The sequence below is a fragment of the Podarcis bocagei genome (genome assembly GCF_964188305.1).
Source record: "Podarcis bocagei genome assembly, chromosome: 7".
Taxonomy (NCBI): Eukaryota; Metazoa; Chordata; class Lepidosauria; order Squamata; family Lacertidae; genus Podarcis; species Podarcis bocagei.
Window position 1 is genome coordinate 62308882 of NC_138132.1, and position 19462 is coordinate 62328343.

At 47.1% G+C, this 19462-nt stretch overlaps 3 protein-coding genes across 5 annotated transcripts in view; all 3 read right to left on the reverse strand.

Moving 5' to 3' along the window:
- Window positions 1–19462, reverse strand: part of LOC308590908 (uncharacterized protein F13E9.13, mitochondrial-like) — a 546161-nt gene that overhangs the window by 481036 nt on the left and 45663 nt on the right. The window lies entirely within an intron of this gene.
- On the reverse strand, window positions 1003–7959 carry LOC308590923 (protein C19orf12 homolog). 2 transcript variants are annotated; one of them, XM_081201313.1, is made up of 3 exons: window positions 5521–7959; window positions 4313–4488; window positions 1003–1745 (listed from the first exon to the last, which is right to left on the reverse strand). In XM_081201313.1, the coding sequence occupies exons 2-3, from the start codon at window positions 4473–4475 to the stop codon at window positions 1471–1473; spliced, it is 438 nt and encodes a 145-aa protein (XP_081057439.1). In that variant the 5' UTR covers window positions 4476–4488; window positions 5521–7959; the 3' UTR covers window positions 1003–1470. The 2 variants fall into 2 exon arrangements, with proteins under 2 accessions (XP_081057439.1, XP_081057438.1); XM_081201312.1 differs by having other exon boundaries at window positions 4313–7959.
- LOC308590925 (protein C19orf12 homolog) lies at window positions 8187–17820 on the reverse strand. Of its 2 annotated transcripts, none has more exons than XM_081201321.1 (3): window positions 17717–17820; window positions 11141–11316; window positions 8187–10447 (listed from the first exon to the last, which is right to left on the reverse strand). In XM_081201321.1, exons 2-3 carry the CDS (start codon window positions 11298–11300, stop codon window positions 10182–10184), a joined length of 426 nt encoding a protein of 141 aa, XP_081057447.1. In that variant the 5' UTR covers window positions 11301–11316; window positions 17717–17820; the 3' UTR covers window positions 8187–10181. The 2 variants fall into 2 exon arrangements, with proteins under 2 accessions (XP_081057447.1, XP_081057446.1); XM_081201320.1 differs by lacking the exon at window positions 17717–17820 and adding an exon at window positions 13946–14255.

The following is a 19462-nucleotide window of genomic DNA, read 5'->3' on the forward strand; positions in this document are numbered from 1 at the left end:
AAATTACTTGCCTTGCCCCGGGTTTGGGGGCGCAAATTACTTGCCTTGCCCCGGGTGCTGATAACCCACGCTACGCCGCTGTCCTCAACTACTTCCTAGAAGTCTCTCCTTGAAATCCCCCAACCACTGCTTTATCAAATTCTTCCTCAAAGCCACCTTGGTACATGAAGCATTCGGCTTCACCTCCAAATCCTCATCCCGATGTCGTGAGTTTCATGGCCAAGTGGGGAATTCAGACCCTGGTTTCTCCCAAAACCCAGCCCTGCACTCTGTCCACTATGTCTCTCTGGCATATGTGTGATGCCAAAGGGAGCTTTGCTCCCATGCAAACAACAGCTTCACAGGAGCCATTCTTATCATGACCACAGCAGGGAAGAAAAGGGTTAAAATCCCTCCTCTGCACCAGCAGCAGCAATTGTTGGCTTCATTCCCACCCCACAACCCAGTGACTGCAATTTGCATGCAGCATGCAGATTTAAAAATAATAACAATGATGCCGACACTTTTATCACCATGTCTACTTTGGTTCAGAGACAAATGACCATAGCTCATCTCCTGAAGGGTTCTCTGCTCTGGTTGAAAGCAGCTTTCAGAAGTGTTTCGTAGCCTAGATAACAGGACCCTTGTACCTGGAGATGAGAGCAATCAAACACTGGAGCTACAGTCACTCCCCCAGTCTACAGCCAGACCCATATTTACATCACAGGAGGCTGTCCAATGTGCCTTGCCTGCATTTGCAAGCATTTTAGTGTGGATTTCCCCTAATAAATATTTTGCTATGCAATTTTGACTTATATATGCATTTTTGCATACATTGGCTGGCTGGCTAGAGAACTTCATCACAAAATTTTGAGAAGCAAATTTCGAAGGACAGCTCACATATTAGTTCTGGAACACAATTTAAAATGCAAATTCTATTAAAATGAAAACAAACGCAATTTCCCCCCTCATCCCTACACAGGAGACACTTAAACAGTTTTTAAAACGCAATCACACCAAAGATCACAAGGGGCAGATTTATTTGAATTCAGCTGCTAAGGAGGGGTGGAAACAGAAACTTTGTTTTTTCTATGTTCTTGGCACTCTGTTTCAAAAAGGCACGTTCCAACTCTGAACTTTTCTTTTTCTAATCAAGATTAGCGGGGAAATGGAAGAAAACAAGCATATAAGGATAAAAATGGGAGACAAAAGGCACCCCGCACCAATGGATCTAGAGCTATGCGTGCGCCATACATTTAAAGGACACCGCTTTCTCCCAAAATAATCCTAGGAACTGTAGTTTACTCCTCGCAGAGCTATAATTCCCCAGCAACCTTTTAAAAGCTACAGTTCCCAGGATTATTTTGGGGAAAGTCAAATGCTTTAAATGTTTGGTGTCTGCTTAGCCTAGGACCTGCACCACACATCCCCAGTGAGGCTGGTGGTATCTTCATCTGGCATCCGCTTCTGAATGCACACACATTGGTTTCGTCAAGGTTTCGTTTTGTCGAACTTGATTTCGGCTTTGAGTTCATTGGCGAGATAGTCCATCACCACCCCAATCAGTTGCTCTTGTATGGCTACATCCTCCATGATCAGGTTCATGAGCTGCACCACGTTCGGCCACTCCATGTCCTGGATGACTCGAAAGGCTATCTTGTACAGTTGCTGCTGCTTCGCAGGAGGCATTTCCCGAATAATCTGACGGGCAGGCTTAAATTGTCCAGCTGTCATCTGGGAGCCGACCAAGCCACCAACTGTACCCCCTAGAAAAGCCACACAGAGAAAAGTATTGTTTTGTAAGCCATCCTGCTTTGAAAGCTTTGCAGCCCAATCCAGAAAATCTTTTGCAGATTCAAGAGTTCTGGTACATCTATGCATTAATAATAATAATAAATATTCTGCCCATCTGGCTGGGTTGCCCCAGCTGCACATGCACATGCACAGGTACACACAACACACACCCCTTTGTCTTCTGGTATAGGTGAAGATCAGAGCCCAGAGGACCCTGCCTTGGAATGTTTCATTTCATACAAGGATTCTGTCCTGGTTCCCAGTTGCTGAGGAACAAGGACTTGAAGGAGGAGCCTTCCAATAGGATTTAATGTTTAGATCACCACAATATACATGTAAATCGCTAGCTTAACCTAATACAGGGCAATACACATAATTAATTCTGCATGCATCTACAACAAGGGCAGGTGATCTGCCTCCCAAAGCTTTGAATGTTGCTCTGATACTGACACACGCCCTTGCTATCCTATATATAGGAATGAGGCAGGCTCAGCTTAGTGTAGCAAGCGTTTCTGCAATCTCTCACTTAGGTGGATTCATCTATTCCAGGCATAGGCAAACTCTGGCCCTCCAGATGTTTTGAGACTACAATTCCCATCATCCCTGACCACTGGTCCTGTTAGCTAGGGATGATGGGAAATGTAGTCCCAAACATTTGGAGGGCCGGAGTTTGCCTATGCCTGATCTATTCTTTCCTCTTTTGGTGCCTTCTGGATCTAGGTGATGAGGGAGGTGTCCCTGCCCCCCTCAGAAGTGGGCTACACCAACTGAACACCCCTCTCTGGAGAGGCCGGCCCCTCCCAGTGTCCAATGGCACTGGGGCTGGGGGCGCAACAGGCATTGTGCAAGTGTCAAAGAGAGGATCTGACAGGTGTAGAGAGGCAAGTGGTGCCAGAGAAGGAGGTGGGGCAAGAGAGCAGGTTGAAGGAGCATCTCTCCCCTCCCCAGGATCCTCACTCTTAAAAGGTAAAGGGACCCCTGACCATTAGGTCCAGTCGTGACCGACTCTGGGGTTGCGGCGCTCATCTCGCTTTACTGGCCGAGGGAGCTGGTGTACAGCTTCCGGGTCATGTGGCCAGCATCACTAAGCAGCTTCTGGCAAACTAGAGCAGTGCACGGAAACGCCATTTACCTTCCCACTGGAGTGGTACCTATTTATCTACTTGCACTTTGTGCTTTTTAACTGCTAGGTTGGCAGGAGCAGGGACCGAACAACGGGAGCTCACCCAGTCGTGGGGATTCGAACTGCCGACCTTCTGATCGGCAAGTCCTAAGCTCTTTGGTTTAACCCGCGTCCCTCACTCTTAGGCTGCCCCAATTCCAGCAAAGACCTACACATCCCACTGGCCCAGGTCATAGAAGCATAGAATTGCAGAGTTGGAAGGGACCCAGGGGGTCATCTACTCCAACCCCCTGCAATTCAGGAATAACAGCTATCTGGTCCTCAGCAGTCCATCCATTTGCAAAGTTTGTTCCTTAAAAGTGAAGGAGACATTAGCATATTTAACACTGATCTCCTTGAGGGTCCATATACCCCAAACTTGACTCTTAAGAGTCATTAAAAAAAAGAAATTAGCAAGATTTATATATACTGCTTAATTAGAAGAAGAAAAGATTCTCTAAGTGGTCTACATGGCTAGGACTCTACTGTAGCCAATCCATTAGGCTATTAACAGGAGGGGATCAGTGGAGGCTGGCCCGTTAGGGAGAATGGGGCACTGCCCCACCAGCAAATATCCACCTTTCTTTCAACCAGTCCTGCTATGGCTCTACATTTCTGCTGTTGATTGCCTTGCATTCTGCTCTACCAGTCCCAACAGACTTCAACCACCAAAGTTAGATATTGCACATGGGATGTCTCTGCCTCTCTGTCTGGCAAGTGCTCAACCACTGAGCTACAGCTCTCGCTCTGTAGAGCCTCAGAAGGACAAGACATTGCACCAAAGGTTCCCTGGCCCTAGCGTAGCATGTTGTCCAAACCCAGAATCATGGTGGCACACTCTCCTTCTGAACCACGGGCAGCTACAGATTGTGGGTAAGGAAGAGAGAGATGAACCATGATCCTGGGTTAGGACAACACACTGAGCAGGGCTTAGCTGCCAAGCTAAAAGGACCAGGGAGAAACCAAGCAGCACTCGGAGTAGATAATCGTTTGGGCTCACTGTGATGTGTGAACCAGGTCTTTGACTGCCATTAATTCTGGGTGATTGTCCATGAAAGGAGTTAAGACTCCTTCCTGGACAGGAACACAGGAAACTGCCTTATACTAAGTCAAACCATGAGTCCATCTTGCTCAGTATCATCTTCTGCATTGATTGGCAGCAGCTCTCCAGGGCTTCGGGCAGCCCTAACTGGAGTTTCCAGGGATTGAACCAAGAATCTTCTGCCTGCAAGGCAGATGCTCTACCACTGAGCCACGGCCCTTCCCCAGCGCTAACCATAACATGTATGCCTCCATACCCATTCACTACCACTTTAATTAAATAGGCAAGGCAATTTTGCGCTGAGATTTCCGGTTCATAAGGAAGCACATACTTACCTACTGGAATGCCAACTGGTCCGGTCAACAAGCCCCCAAACAGGGCCCCCAAACCTGCCGCAAGGGCAACTCGTTTGGGTTGCTTGATGGCAGCCTTCATTCCCCATATATCAGATAGTCGGCCCAGAAGCTGCATCATCTCATTCACGGCAATTGGCGACATGTCTGGCTTATACCTTGAAAGCAGAAAGGAAGATTCACTTCAGTGAGCATGCCCACAAGATGCTGCCATATACAGAGTCAGGCGTTTGGCGCATCTAGGAATGACTTGACATAGTATATGGCAGAATAGAGCTCCTAATGGAAGCAGCTCTGCACAGTTTCAGGCAGGGAGCCTCTCCCAGCCGTGCTTGGAGATGCTGGGAGCTGAATCTGGGACCATCTGCATGCAAAGCAAGCCCTCTAAAATGAGAGCCTTTTTCTTCTAGACACCCCACAGTATCTGCTGCTGAACAAGTCTCATGACTCTTCCCTCGGTATTGAACCACATTGCTTGGGATGAATATACGGTAGTTGGTCATATTTGCCATGCTTTTCTCTCTCACAACCACAGACCTAGAAATCTGCTTCTTGCATTGTACTCAACTAAGTCCTACTTGGAGAAGGCCCACTGAAATTCATGAGGCATGTCTATTAACTTCAATGATTCTCCTCTGAGCAGGACAAGCACTGAATACCACCCCTTGTTTAGACTGGCATACAAAACCCAACATTGCAGACAATAACCCATTTATACTGGTGCCAAAAAAGGTGTATATTGCCTTATGGTTCTCATATTTTCGAGGCTTCTCACATCCCATGCCTCCATTTAATTTACAGTCTTACAACACAGTTCATGGGGGCTTACGCCCAACTGCAGGTAAGACTGCAACCTTTGCAATTTAGTAAGGTAATTAGTTGTCAGGGTATGGGCGTGTCTTTATTTGCTATAATCAAGAACTCTCAAAAAGAAATATAATCTGAAAAGGTGAAACTAAGCCAAACAAATCTCCCTTCCCCCTTTGTGTCTCAATAACTAGCAAATCCTATCTTGTTTCCTTTAACAAAAAGCCCATTAAAGAGGTTAAGGTCAATAGCTAAGACAGCAGCACATTTACAGGGGGGAAACCCTCATTGAAGTCAGAGGTCCTCACTTCCAAGTAAATGTGTTTAGGAAACATATAAGTAATACTGTATTAATAGCTTAAGAGAGTTACAATATAACTTACCCAATTGCCTGACTCCTAAAGAAAACTTCTTTGGCTACAATATTTCCACAAACTGGACCACTTCAGGAGAAGGTTCTTCTAATTCAGGATGCAAATGAGGAAATGAACCTGAGCAGCTTTGTAGAAAACCCCACTTTCAGTTTTTCAAAAACAGGTGCTCCTCTTTGCTGACCCAATCAAGGTTGTGCCTGAGCAGCTTTGTAGAAAACCCCGCCTCCTCAAATCAAACCCTGCATTGGCTTCCTGCCTGTTCCTGTATCCAGCACAGTCTTCAGCCTTACCTTGGAGCCACTCAGTCCTCAGCCATGCTGCTGTTAGCTCCCCCACTTCCAATATCTTCACTGGTCTCTAGAGTCTTACCTTTGCTCCTTAGACTTCACCAGGTTCCTCAGTCCAGAGGTTTCTTCCGTCCTCAAGCAATCCCACCAGCCCTGTCTTGCCAATTTGGAATTATCTTGCAGAAGACCTTGATGGTGCCATCCCTTTCCCACCTGCCTAATCAAATAATTCCTCAGACTCACCTGAGCTATGGAGCCTTTTGCTTAACTGCCCAATCTCCATCCTTCTGGTGTGATTAATTTTACCCATTGTTTTGTTTTGTTTTTTGTTTAATCAAAACTGTAACACCGGAAGCTGCCTTTAGAAGCCCTAAGCGCTGAAAAGATAATGGCGTCTCCCCGCTCTCTATATGCAATTCAAAATAAAAACAATAAACAAAACAACTTACACAGTGTATTCTGTTTTTCTGCATATATAGATTAGAAAGGGGAAAGAAACAAAGTTTGTATAACTCATAAGAATAAATTTTTAATAATAAAACATCAATTTATTACTAAGCTTGATAGGATCTGATTTCTTTCCATTATTTCCATCTATGTTGACAGGATGGTCCCTGGTACAGGTGGGATAAGTAATAAAAAGAGAACAGAAAAATCTAGTGCCGTGTAAGTAGGTGTAATAAATCTTTCCCAATGACTACTTTGATGCTTTCCCCCCTTTGAAATATCATATGCCAAATTCTTTCAGAACTTTGTTTTTTTTGTGGGGTCAGGGAGCCCCTGCTTTGCTGGTACAATAAGCATATGGTTGGTCTGTCTGTTGAGTAACCCAGCACCACTTATTCCAGTCAGACCACTGGTCCATCTAGCTCAGTATTGCCTAAATTAGGTAGTTCTCTCCCTCCCCCTCTCCCCAGTCCATTACAGCCTCATGATTTCACATCAGCCACTCACATAATTGCAGGCCCAGATGATCAGTCGTCAAAACATTTCATTTTATGGATAGGCTTGTGAAATAGGGTGCTTCGAAAGAAGGACCTGCTATATGTGTTAGAATTAGAAAGGCTTACAGTGTAATCCTAAAGCATGTTTGCTCAGAGGAAGGGATGGGAGAATATGTCAGTTTTCTCAGTTCATTGCTTTCCCCGTCTTAAATTCAGCTGTCCACATTTCCACAACAGTTTGCAAAAATGAAGCCCACCTCAAAACACACACACATCAGCAACTGAGTGCCAGTTTCTCCAAAACATACACATTTTAGCATGCACTTTTGCCTAGCACAACACATATTGGGGTGTTATTTCACTAACTGTAAAGCACACTTTACCCAAGCATAAGTATTTTTGTGCACATTACAGTGGTACCTCAGTTTACGAACTTAATCCATTCTGGAAGTCCATTCTTAAACCAAAACCGTTCTTAAACTGAGGCGCGCTTTCCCTGAGGCCTGCCGGTGCCCTTCTGCCGTTCAGATTCTGTTCTTAGACCGAGGTAAAGTTCTCAAACCAAGACACTATTTCCGGTTTTGCAGAGTTTGTAAACCAAATCATTCTTAAACTGAGGTACCACTGTATTTGGATAGAGAACTGCACTGGAAAATTTGGAGAAGTGTGAATGTCAAATGATGGCTGCATTTTTGTTCACATCTTGTTCTGGGAAAAGTGTGAATGAAGCAACTTCACCTTTCAAAGCAAACTGAATTGAATTTCTCCCCCAACTCCCTACTCAGAAATTCCAGTGTTTTCAGTGGGGCTTACTACCAGGTAAATGAACCCAGAATTTCAGCTTTACTTAAAGGAGCCCCTGCAACCACCAGCAGCTTGGTGCTGACTGCATGTTGGTGGCGCCATTATCCAGGAGTGTGATGTTAAAAACAATTTACTCAACAGGTTGTCTTGGGCCTTTGATCCTCTGCCAAATATGGCCACCACAAATAGACAAGGAAAGGACCTGAATCCAGTCTAATCCTATGCACTGGATGGGTGCTTGTTGACTCAACGATGGGAGGATGACTGCCACTCCCTGGCTGTTCTGCCATGCCCCATACCCCAACTGTCCATTAGCTGGGGATAAAGTACTGTAATGCCACTGCTAACTGAGTCTGCTCAGAACTCAATCAGAGCATCTGGCTCCAGGTTTAGGAGGGCCTTTGGAAAAGGCATCCTCCATGATGACAAGATTCAGTAAGTCAGCTTTCTATGTTCCTATGCAATCAGAATTGAAAGTGAGGCTGTGCGCATTCTACCCAAATTTCGAGCCAGGGCAAACACAAACAGATCGGTATCACACGTGGCTTTTAATTGTGTGTTTTTTGTCTCCAAAGGCAGGTGAATCGGCTGTCATGCAAACACACACTATATAATAGTTTAAAAAAAACAGATCTACCTCTGAGTTTCAGTATGATAATTTATTTATTTCCAACACACACACACAAAACTAAGATAATGCTACATTATTGGCTCTGTACATTGCATCTTCAAAAAAGGCACCTTGAGGCTTCAAAGTTTTATTTTTCTCCGACAGCAAAAGGAAACATGATTGATTTTTAAAGTAGCAAAAGTCCCTAATGGCACAGTCCTAGGATTCCTGGGTGATTGCACCAGGGGCCATGCAATATTTCAGACCTCCACCTTGGAGAAGATTGATAGAAAGGAGGAGAGGGCTGTCAGTGGCTATTAGCCATGATTGCTCCGCCTCCATTGCCAGAGGCAACAATGCATCTGGGTACCAGTTGCTGGAAACCACAGGAGGGGAGAAGGCCCTAGTGGTCGGGTCCTGCTTGTGGGTTTTCCCCTTGAGGCATCTGGTTGGCAACTGTGAGAGCAGGACACAGGACTAGATGGGCCACTGGCCTGATCCAGCAGGCTCTTCTTATGTTCTTCGAGAAGTTTTTTCTGTTTCTCATATACTAGAACCAGGGAACCATCCGATAAAGTTGAACATATACCTACTGGATCACCTTATCCCATGTTCCCCATCGTCAACTTCAATCAGCGGAACTGGCACGATAGGTGCCACGTAATACCCATTCCGCATTTGCAAGAACTTTATCATTTAGCGTGGCAGCACCTATACTTTGGAACTCCCTGCCTCTTGATATCAAGCAGGCGCCTTCACTGTACTCTGTTCGGTGCCTGCTTAAAAAATAATTATTTATTTAGACACCCCTACCCAGAAGCTTAGAAAGCAGAGGTGAATATTAGTATTTTGCTATTTTGACTTTATGTTTTAAACTATTGTTGTGATTTTTACTTGGTTTTTCAAAATATTTTTGTAAACCACTTTGAGGTTTTACAATCAAGCGGTGTATAAATTTTATGAAATACATACATGAACATTGGAAGATTCAGGGTAGACAAAAGAAAATGCCCCCCCCCTTCCAGATAGCAACTAGTTAATCTGTGGAACTCACTTCCATGAGATGTAACAATGACCATAAAAAAAAAAGAATTAGATAAATTAATGGAGGGGTCTCAATAGCTACTACTCACAGTGGCAGAGTAGCACCTTCAGCATCAATGCGAGATGTCCATCTCTATATATGTTATTGTGGGTATAGGGTGGGGTGGGGTCACTCTGGATGATGCCCTGAGCCCCTTCCAGTTCTTAGGATCCTGTATCTGTGTGGGTTGAAGGTATAAGGGAGCAAGCTTGCCGAACCCCTATATTAAGGTAATGGCCTTGGCTAGCTAGTTACCAAAGAAGCATTACCAAAGAAGGTGCTCTGTGCCATAGAACAAATGGGAGGGTTGCCAGTTTTGCCCCCATGTGTGGGTGTGTCCGTGGATTCAGACTTCTGGGGATGTCTCTGATGCACCCAGCTTACACGGCAAAGTGTTTCATTGAGCAGTGTGAATGGCCTTTCCCATAATAACAGCGAGCTTCATTCATGCCAACAGAATTCTGTTGTGAGCTCCATTTAACCAGAGACATCTAAACCAGGATGATCCCTTTGTCAGCATTATTCAGTTAGGACGCCAGATAGATAAGCACTACACCGCCACACACACACACACACACACAACCAGCTACTGCAGGACTGCCGCAGGCACTTGCCGGTCCTAGTAGCCACAAGTGGTCAACTTCCAGTGAACATAATTCTCTATGTGCGTATACATGTGCTCTCGCGAGTTGACACGAGGCCTGAAACTGAGGTATCCACAGCAGCCAGAGCGATGATAACGATATAGAAAGGCAGAAGCTCATCAAACCACTAGAAACACTATTCTGAGATTGGTTTGAAGAACAGAAGTTAAGAGTGTCACAATCTCCAGTTGCAATGGGAAAATCATTGATCCAAACAGATTTAAGATATTCGCCATGTTACCAAAAAAGAAGGGGGGGGGGAGGTCTACTTAAGCACGCTCAATTTCACATCAGACCCTAGTTTTCATACTTGATTTCGGCTCTAAGCTCGTTGGTGATGTAGCTCGTCAGCATGCAAAGCAGCTGGTCTTGGATGGCTGTGTTGCCCATGACCAGGGCTATGAGCTGCGCTGTATCGGTCCAGTCTAAATTCCCAATGATGGCGTAGGCGTTGTTGTACAGCCGCTGCTGCTCCGTGGGAGGCAGTTCCAGGATGATCTGAGGGATGGGCTGAAACTGCCCAGAGGTCATCCAGGCGCCAAGCAAGCCCCCAACAGCGCCCCCTAGGAAAGCAGCACAGAAATGTATTTTAAGCCACACGTCGCTCACCAATGCTAAACACCCCCATGTGGCAAATCATGTGCAGATGCACAGAATCCAGGGTGCAAACCTCCTGATGGGGATGAAGACCAGAATTTGGCTTTAGGGTATTTTGTTTCACATATTGGTTGCTGTTACATTTTGATGGCATATTATTAAGGCTGCAACTCTAACCTTGGAGTCAGCCCCTTTGACCTTGGCAGGCCTTATTTTTGAGTAGACATGGTTAGGCTTGTGCTATGAATTTATTGTTGCCACCCCATCTTGCAGGGCTGGTTTTTTGTTTCCTGTTTTTGAGCAAAATCAGGATATTAACATTCTAATTCGCTTGTTCCCCAAATTGGGAAGTACTATCCCCTCCCCTGGGAATAGTTAAGAGGCAAGTGCAGGGCAGCGCTGGAAGAGTAAAAGACTATCAGACTTTTGAAAAGCTGGTATCACTGGACCAAGGGCATGAACTTTGTTCAAAACAAATAGTTTGGATTTGGAATAAATGTGCAATTCGTTGTTGCCATTTTAAATTTTATAGTGCCATGCAAACCACTATGGAGCCAAGTTGGGTTGCGGGGTCCGAAAAAGTTTGGGAATCGCTAGCTCTAAAGCAAAAAGGCAAGGTAGTTTCTACAGACCCTCTGCAAAAAGAGAGCCTCACTTACCGACGGCTATGCCAGGAGGGCCGCCCACCAAGCCTCCCAAGAAAGCAGTTGCCCCAGCCACAATTGCTCCTCGCCCCGAATGCTTGAAGGCCGCCCTCATTTTCCGCTCTTCAGACACATGGCATAGGAGCTGCATGACATCGTTCACGCTGACCGGCATCTTGCGTAGCTCACACCTTGAAAGCAGATGGAAAGGTAAAGGTACCCATGACAGTTAGGCCCAGTCGCAGACAACTCTGGAGTTGCACGCTCATCTCGCTTTACTGGCCGAGGGAGCCGGCGTTTGTCCGCAGACAGTTTTTCCGGGTCATGTGGCCAGCATGACTAAGCCACTTCTGGCGAACCAGAGCAGCGCACGGAAACGCCATTTACCTCCCCGCCGGAATGGTACATATTTATCTACTTCCACTGGTGTGCTTTCGAACTGCTAGGTGGGCAAGAGCTGGGACTGACCATTGTGGGGATTTGAACCGCTGACCTTCTGATCGGCAAGCCCTAGGCTCTGTGGTTTAGACCACAGCGCCACCCGTGCCCATTATGGAAAGCTACAACACCTTAATAGAAATGCAAGAGAACCTAACTTAGGCTCAAGGGCCACATTCCACCATGAGCAACTTTCTTCTGGGTGGGGGTGCACCCCAATGGTGGGCGGGGTGTAGCGGATGTGACTCAGACAGCAGGCAGCAGGCAGCAGGCAGCAGGCAACTGTGAAAAAGTATACACATGCTTCCATCCAAGCAAGCAAAGAGGCGCTGCCGAAGTTCAAAGGCACATTCCAATCAGGCAAAAAGGCCCTGAGATGGACCACTGAGAGAACCCCGAGGACCAGCCAGAGAGGTCTGGAGGGGCAGAATTGGTCCCTGGGCCTGAGGTTCCCAACCCCTAACCTAAGAGCTCTTTTATACCCCATGTAGCCGCTGCCCATCTCTATTTACAAAAATATTTGTATAGCGCTTTATCATTAAAAAATATCAAAGCAGTTTACAGCACCAGATATCAATTAATCAGTGTGAAAGGATGTTTTCTTAATTGCTTCATTGCCACGCTTGCTGGGCCTGAGGGGAACTATAGTTCTGCAATATCTGGAGGGCCAAAGGTTTCCTATACTTAATGTAGGAGGTCGCAAGTTCAATCCACCACACCTCTAATTAAAGGCAATCTTGGGTAACAAGATTATTATTATTTTGCCTTTTCCCCAGACAGGGACCCAAGGCACATTACAGAGAAAAATGCACATATACAGATAAAATAGAAAAGATAATCATTAATAGTAATTAAACATCAAGACAATCAAAATACTATCAAAACAAAGATCTATTAAAAATACAGGTAGCAATAAAAACATAACAGCACCAGACCTTTCTAAAAACAGTCAGTTCCTAAAGGCCTGTTGCAATAAATCCACCTTCACCTGCCAGTGAAAGGGCAACAAGGAGGGAAGCGGTCTAACATCTTTAGGAAGGGAGTCCCAAAGTCTGGGAGCAGCCACCAAGAAGGCCGTTTCCCATGTCCTCTCTCATCCCTGCTGAAGACCTCAGAGAGAGATTCTCTGTCGGAAGAGGAACAGTCTGCACAAAACACTTGGCCATTGGTTGAGTTGTCCCACAGATGTTCAGACAAACCATGGCTAGTGTCTCCCAAATTTGCCTTGCTTCCCAGCTGCTCTTGTCTTGTGCCTTTGTGGTTTGGGGTGGCGTTTGGTGGTCAAATTAAGGAAAGCTCCTAGGTTTACATGCATTACCGAACCACAGTTAAAACAAACCAAGGTTCCTAAGTCAACAACAAACCATGGCTCCAGATCACCATTTGTTAGAAGTAAAGAAACCATCATTAAGCCACTGGGCAGGATTCACATATAGCATCACGCCATGATTTAGTGTTGTGGGGAAACCAGGCCGGCGTATACAGCACTGGAGTAGGTAAACCAATGGTCTGCGAGACCAAGCAGATTTACTTGCAAGCATGTCAATGGGCTTTACTTCCTGGGGGGGGGGGGGAGGCTTCATTGTCATCTTAAATTTCCAGCTCTCATGACTGCAGAAGTGGTGGTGGTAGGGGGATTAAAAATTCTCAGAATAAGTTTTTTTGTGGTTGCAAAATAGGAGTTCTGATCTGTTCCTGGTTTTGCAGACAGAGCAAACCTTCCATGGTTTCATCATTCTCATTGCAATCCAGAAACTCCCAGCTTTGCAAAACACACACACAAAAAAAAAAAACACCTTAGAGTTCGTGGGATTGATGCCCTTACACAAAAAGATTGCTTCACGGGCATGATCGCAGAGGTGATCTCACTCCCAAACCACAGGAGACTATTGCGATTCGAACATCTGCTCTGAAACCCAGCCACACCTGAGGTCCTTCATAGCGGATTCAGATTCCTTTGATTTTTGCAGAGATTACGAACCCACCAGTTGCCTGCATATTGGGGGGTTTCCCCTCTCGTTTGATAGAAACCGCTCTGACTTCCTTCTTATTCGCCCCGCCAGAGATTTTGCATTAGCCACGCTGCCTATCAAAACAACCACGCTCGGGGCTTCTGTCGTTCAGCCCCCTTCCAAGTATCAGGAAAAGTCCCTCCCTGCATTTCAGTCCACAGCCTCCAGCAGCGGACAGACAAGTGGCCACGTATTGCTAGCTACGGTCTTTCTGTTGTCATCAGCGGGGCCAAAGCAAGAGAAATCCGTAGTGTTTAGCCGTGATTTTCAGAGCAGCAGAGCTGATCGTTCAGAATCGCTGCGCGCTTCCTGCAAAGGAGGGTCCCAGTCCACGCAAGCTGCTAGTCCGCAAGCCTAAACTCTCACTTACCTGAGAGGAAGCCCTTTTAACCAGCCTGGAAAGGCTTGCCCTGGAAACCCGTTAGTCCTTGCGAATGTGCTTCTTTAATTTTTGGACTACAATTCCCAACACGCAAAGCCGTGAGCAAGGGGTGATGGGAGATGTAGTCGGCGCCTTTGCAAAGCGGCCCCTTCCGTCCAGCCCCGGCAGGCAAACAGGGCGCTTTCCTCGAGTCTCTCCCCAACCCCCTTTGCAAACTCCTACTCTCCGCCCCGGGGCCATGCAGTTCGCCCCCGGATCCGGAAGCCTTCCTCCCTCGGCCCGGGTCTGCGCGCACAACAACTCCGTCCCGGCCCAGCCGGGTCTCCGAGGTCGCTCCCGCCCAGCCGCGGGTCCCGTGGGGGATCACAGAGGGCGGATCTGGGCCTCGCTTTGCGTCCCGACGCACAGCCACGGCTGCAACTGCACCGAGCTTGCTCAAGTTTCCGAAATGTCGGCGGGTCTGGGGCACCGAAGCCCCAGCTGCAAACTATAGGGGCTAGCATGTCTTTCTCCTGCGCCGCTGTCAGGGCTCCTGTGCTTGCAACAGCTGCTTTTTAACAGGCAGGCGTTCTGCAGGTGAAGAGCTTTGCGGCTGCGCCTCCTGAGTCCCGGTGTGCCAGAGGCGCCGGAAGAAGCGGAAAGCTTTTGCGGAGAAGGATTAAATCTGTCCGCTTTCCACGCGCGCCTCCTTCCTCGTTTTGCCTTGGAAATGCTTAGGGTGGACGTCTCCCCTCCCCTTTGGAAAATAATAATACTTTATTATAGATAGGCAATACATATTTATTCAATAAATATATTAGCTTTAAATATGTTAAGTATATTAACACACACATATGATAAGTGTTGTTTTTAATGTCTTGCCCACCCTTTATCAGCAAACCCAGGGGAAGTTTACGACAATTTAAATTCCAGTATGAATAAACGTGTTTCCATTTGTTTTCTTCCTTTAAAGCTGTCTCTCCTGCCTTCCCAAGCAACTCGAATTTCATGCTAAACTCTTTCTGCTTATGCTTATATATACTGTAGTATCTAGCAACCTTCCACATACATGATCTTATTGATCCTTAAAATGGCCCTGCAAGGTACGCACATATTAGCATTATTATATCACAAGGATCAGGAGCTGCTGAGAGACAAGATTTAGGGTGCTTGGAGGTCTGTGGTCCTGGGCGTCGGATGACTCCAGGGGGTCGTACACTCGGGTGGGGCCAGCAAAGTGGAGTTTTTTAGCTGCCTCAATTGCAACTTTTAGTTGCCTCAATTGCAACTTTTAGCTGCCTCAATTGCAACATCAGTATTGTCCGCTGCCCTGAGGGCATTTATCTTGCGGATTTCCTCAATGGTCAGTACAGTGGTACCCCGCAAGACGAACGCCTCGCAAGACGGAAAACCCGCTAGACGAAAGGGTTTTCCGTTTTGGAGGCGCTTCGCAAAACGAATTTCCCTATGGGCTTGCTTCGCAAGACGAAAGCCCATAGGGAAATCACTGGGACAGCGGGGAAGCGCAGTGCTTCTTCCCCACTGTCCTCGGACCTCCTCCGAAGCCGGGCGGTGGGGCAGAAAGCCCTTCTCCCCGCGCCAGCCTTCGGAAGGCTCCTCCGAAGGCTGGCGGTGGGGCGGAAAGCCCTTCTCCCCGCGCCAGCCTTCGGAAGGCTCCTCCGAAGGCTGGCGGTGGGGAGAAAAGCCCTTCTCCCCGCACCAGCCTTCGGAAGGCTGCTCCGAAGGCTGGCGGTGGGGCGGAAAGCCCTTCTCCCCGCGCCAGCCTTCGGAAGGCTCCTCCGAAGGCTGGCGGTGGGGAGGAAAGCCCTTCTCCCCGCGCCAGCCTTCGGAAAGCTCCTCCAAAGGCTGGCGGTGGGAAGAAAAGCCCTTCTCCCCGCGCCAGCCTTCGGAAGGCTCCTCCAAAGGCTGGCGGTGGGGAGAAAAGCCCTTCTCCCCGCGCCAGCCTTCGGAAAGCTCCTCCGAAGGCTGGCGGTGGGGAGAAAAGCCCTTCTCCCCGCGCCAGCCTTCGGAAGGCTGCTCCAAAGGCTGGCGGTGGGGCGGAAAGCCCTTCTCCCCACGCCAGCCTTCGGATGGCTGTCCTGAAGACTTGCGGTGGGCGGAGGGTTTTCCTTCCCACCACCAACATTCAGAATGCTGTTCTGAATGTTGGCGGTGGGGAGGAAAAACCCTCCTCCCACCGCAAGCCCCGGGAACAGAGGAGAAGCGCTGCGCCCCTTCCCCTCTGTTCCCGTACCTGTCCTGAAGGCTTGCGGTGGGGAGAAAAGCCCTTCTCCGCACCGCCAGCCTGGCAAGCGGTTTCCATAGGAACGCATTAATTGATTTTCAATGCATTCCTATGGGAAACCGTGCTTCGCAAGACGAAAAACTTGCAAGAAGAAAAAACTTGCGGAACGAATTAATTTCGTCTTGCGAGGCACCACTGTATTGTAATCCTAGGGCTCTTTAAGCCTTCCCTTCTGTTTCTTTCTGTCAATTCACATTCTTGCATTGTGCTGCTTCTAGCCAGCTCTGCTTTTAAAAGGTTCTACATACTGGAACACTCTTTCAGACTGTCTGCTTCTCCACTTCACCTGATTCTGAATTCTTCATTCTCCATACCACCTTCCTCTTCTCTTTTCTCCTGTCTTTTCTTCCTCAGTCTCTTTGCTTTGGGGGTTGGGTGGGGGGAACCTCATTTAGCCCTGGTGCAATTGCTGCATAGGGTGGAGGGGGGCTAAGTATTCCTCCTTTGTCTTCAGGGTCTGGCAAGTCTGCTGGTTTCCCCCCCCCCCTAACTTGTACTTGCTGCCATACTGGGCACAGTTTGGCATGGCACGGGTAATCAAACCCCTAATTATTTTGGCCGGGTCCTTTTCGAAAGAAGGATTCTGATTTAAGGTGCTTGGAGGTCTGTGGTCCTGGGCGTCGGATGACTCCAGGGGGTCGTACACTCAGTGGGGTGGGGCCATCAAAGTGGAGTTTTAGCTGCCTCAGTTGCAACATCAGTATTGTCCACTTTCTAAATTAATTCTGAATTCTTCATTCTCCATATCACCTTCTTCCTCACTTTCCTCTTCTCTTTCTTTTCTCCCTCAGTCTCTTTGCGTGGGGGTTGGGTGGGGGGAACCTCATTTAGCCCTGGTGCAGTTGCTGCATAGGGTGGAGGGGGGCTAATTATTCCTCCTTTGTCTTCAGGGTCTGGCAAGACTGCTGGTTTTTTCCCCCTAACTTGTACTTGCTGCCATACTGGGCACAGTTTGGCATGGCACGGGTAATCACAGTTCTACTTTTCCTAAGCCATGGGGGACGGTCAGGAACTTCACATAAGTGGTGAAGTCTATTTTTTTTCTTCAGGTTTTTGATACTGGGATACTGGGACACTCCCTCCTCCTAACGTCATTTCTCTCACTCAGTCACAGACCACACGTTGCTTCCAACGTCTCACACACTCAAAACATTCACTGGAGTGTCCCCACACGCACATTCAGAAAAAACCCATGCACCTCCCCCAATCCCTTTTTTACCAAAACCAAACAACCAACCGGCAGTGCTTCATGACTTCGACCAGGGCCCAAGAGCACCTTTTTTTTTTTTACTGCTTCTTCTGGGCACAAAACCAACAACCAACCACAACCGGCAGCGCTTAGACTTCGACCGGGGCCCAGCAGCACCCTTTTTGCTGCTTTTTGGGGCAAAACCAAAACCAGTGGCACCTTTTACTGCCCTACTGGTGGAGCTGATCAAACTCTCTTTGCTCCTACCTATCCCTGTGGAGCTTACCTTTTTCCTCGAGGTACCTTCTTTCTGCATGGCCGTTGCTTTTTCTCCGGTCCTTGCAGTGTGTCCACTCAGGAACGGGTGGCAATTCCTCCCATGAACCTGGCAGGATGTGCACTGGAACTGCTGACACGAACCGAGCTGTTCACCGCAGGGACGCCTTGAACCCACATCCCTTATCCTCAGGGAATCTGTTTTTCCCGGCCAAACGGACCAAGAAATGTAGCCTTATGAGGCTTTGCCCTCGGGTGGGAAAAATATTGCGCCCGGGAAAGGGAAGTGGGAGTCAACAGACACTCAAGGAATAGTTTCGGAGAAAAGGCTTTTTAACAACAACAGCAACAACAAATCCGTTTATTGTGAGGACCATGCCTGTACACAAACATCAACACAACAATAGTTAAAAATATTAAAATTCATTAGATACTATGCCAACAAAACCTTCATCCCACAAAATAGAAAGAGAGGAAAAACAAGCAACGAGTTAAACAGACGATGAAGGGGTCTTTACATTGTCATCCATAAATCTTTCCCTGGCTTTCATGGCCTTCATCACAAAAACCGCTACCACATGGGTAATACGTGGGTTTGCATCAACTAACAAAAATTTTACTCTATCTTCAGGATTGGTTATAGAGTCGGGTATAATTTGCAGCAATGCGTCTCTAAAGCCCGAATAGATGGGGCAATATAGGAGGTAATGTGTAAGATCCTCTTTAATTTTCATAAGGCAAGGGCATAAACGATGTTCTACTGGGGTTTTTGTGAATCTACCGGTCAGATATGCAGTTGGCAATGTTTGAAACCGTGCCATAGTGAAAGCTCTCCGAAGGGTGGGATCAGTGATCTCCGCCAAGTAGTTGGCACAGATTTTAACTGCTTTTACTCGGGGAAACCAGTAGGAAAACCCAGAGTTCTTTATCTTTGTGGAGTCCAAGAAGGCGTCTTTTTCAAAGATCCATTCCCGAACTTTATCTGGGCTCCACAATTTGAGGGTATTAAACTCAGGTAGATTGTATCTGGATAGGATATCTAGTAGGTTTTTACGCCAAGTAGTATTATTTTGTAATGATACAAAGGCTTGTTTAGCCAATAAGGTGTTCGGGGCATCTGCGAGGTTGGTGAAAAAACGCAGGAATCTTAAGTGGGCCCTGGCAGACACAGAAGGTAATCCTACTTCCACTCTTAGGAGAGCTGCCGGAGTACTCTGAGGGAGGCCTAGAATTCTTCTGAGGTAAAAATTTTGGAAGATTTCAAGCCGTTCTAACAGCTTCTGATTCCATCCCCAGAGTTCTACTCCATACAACATCTGGGGAATCACTTTTCCAACAAAAGCTTTTAGTGCCGGGATCACCAGTTGCCCTCCCCTCGAATAAAAAAAGCTGAGCAGAGCACCGATTGTCCTACGTGTTAGAAGGGCTACAGTCTTGAAGTGGGCAAGCCAGCTAGATGTAGCTTGGAAAGTGATACCAAGATATTTAAAAAAAAGACACTGTTCAATTTTGTGTTCATCTAAAGACCATCTAAATGTGTGGCGAGCTCTAGTAAATACCACAATTTTTGTTTTGTCATAATTGATCTTTAGAGAGTTTTGGGAACAATAAGCTGCGAGCCCCTCCAGCATGCTGTGTAGGCCCCTTCGAGTGAGTGCCATGACAGCCATGTCATCCGCATATAGCAATATATTCAGGTGTTTGCCTTCCAGGGCAGGAGCTGATGACTTATACTTTGCCATATGTTGAACAATGT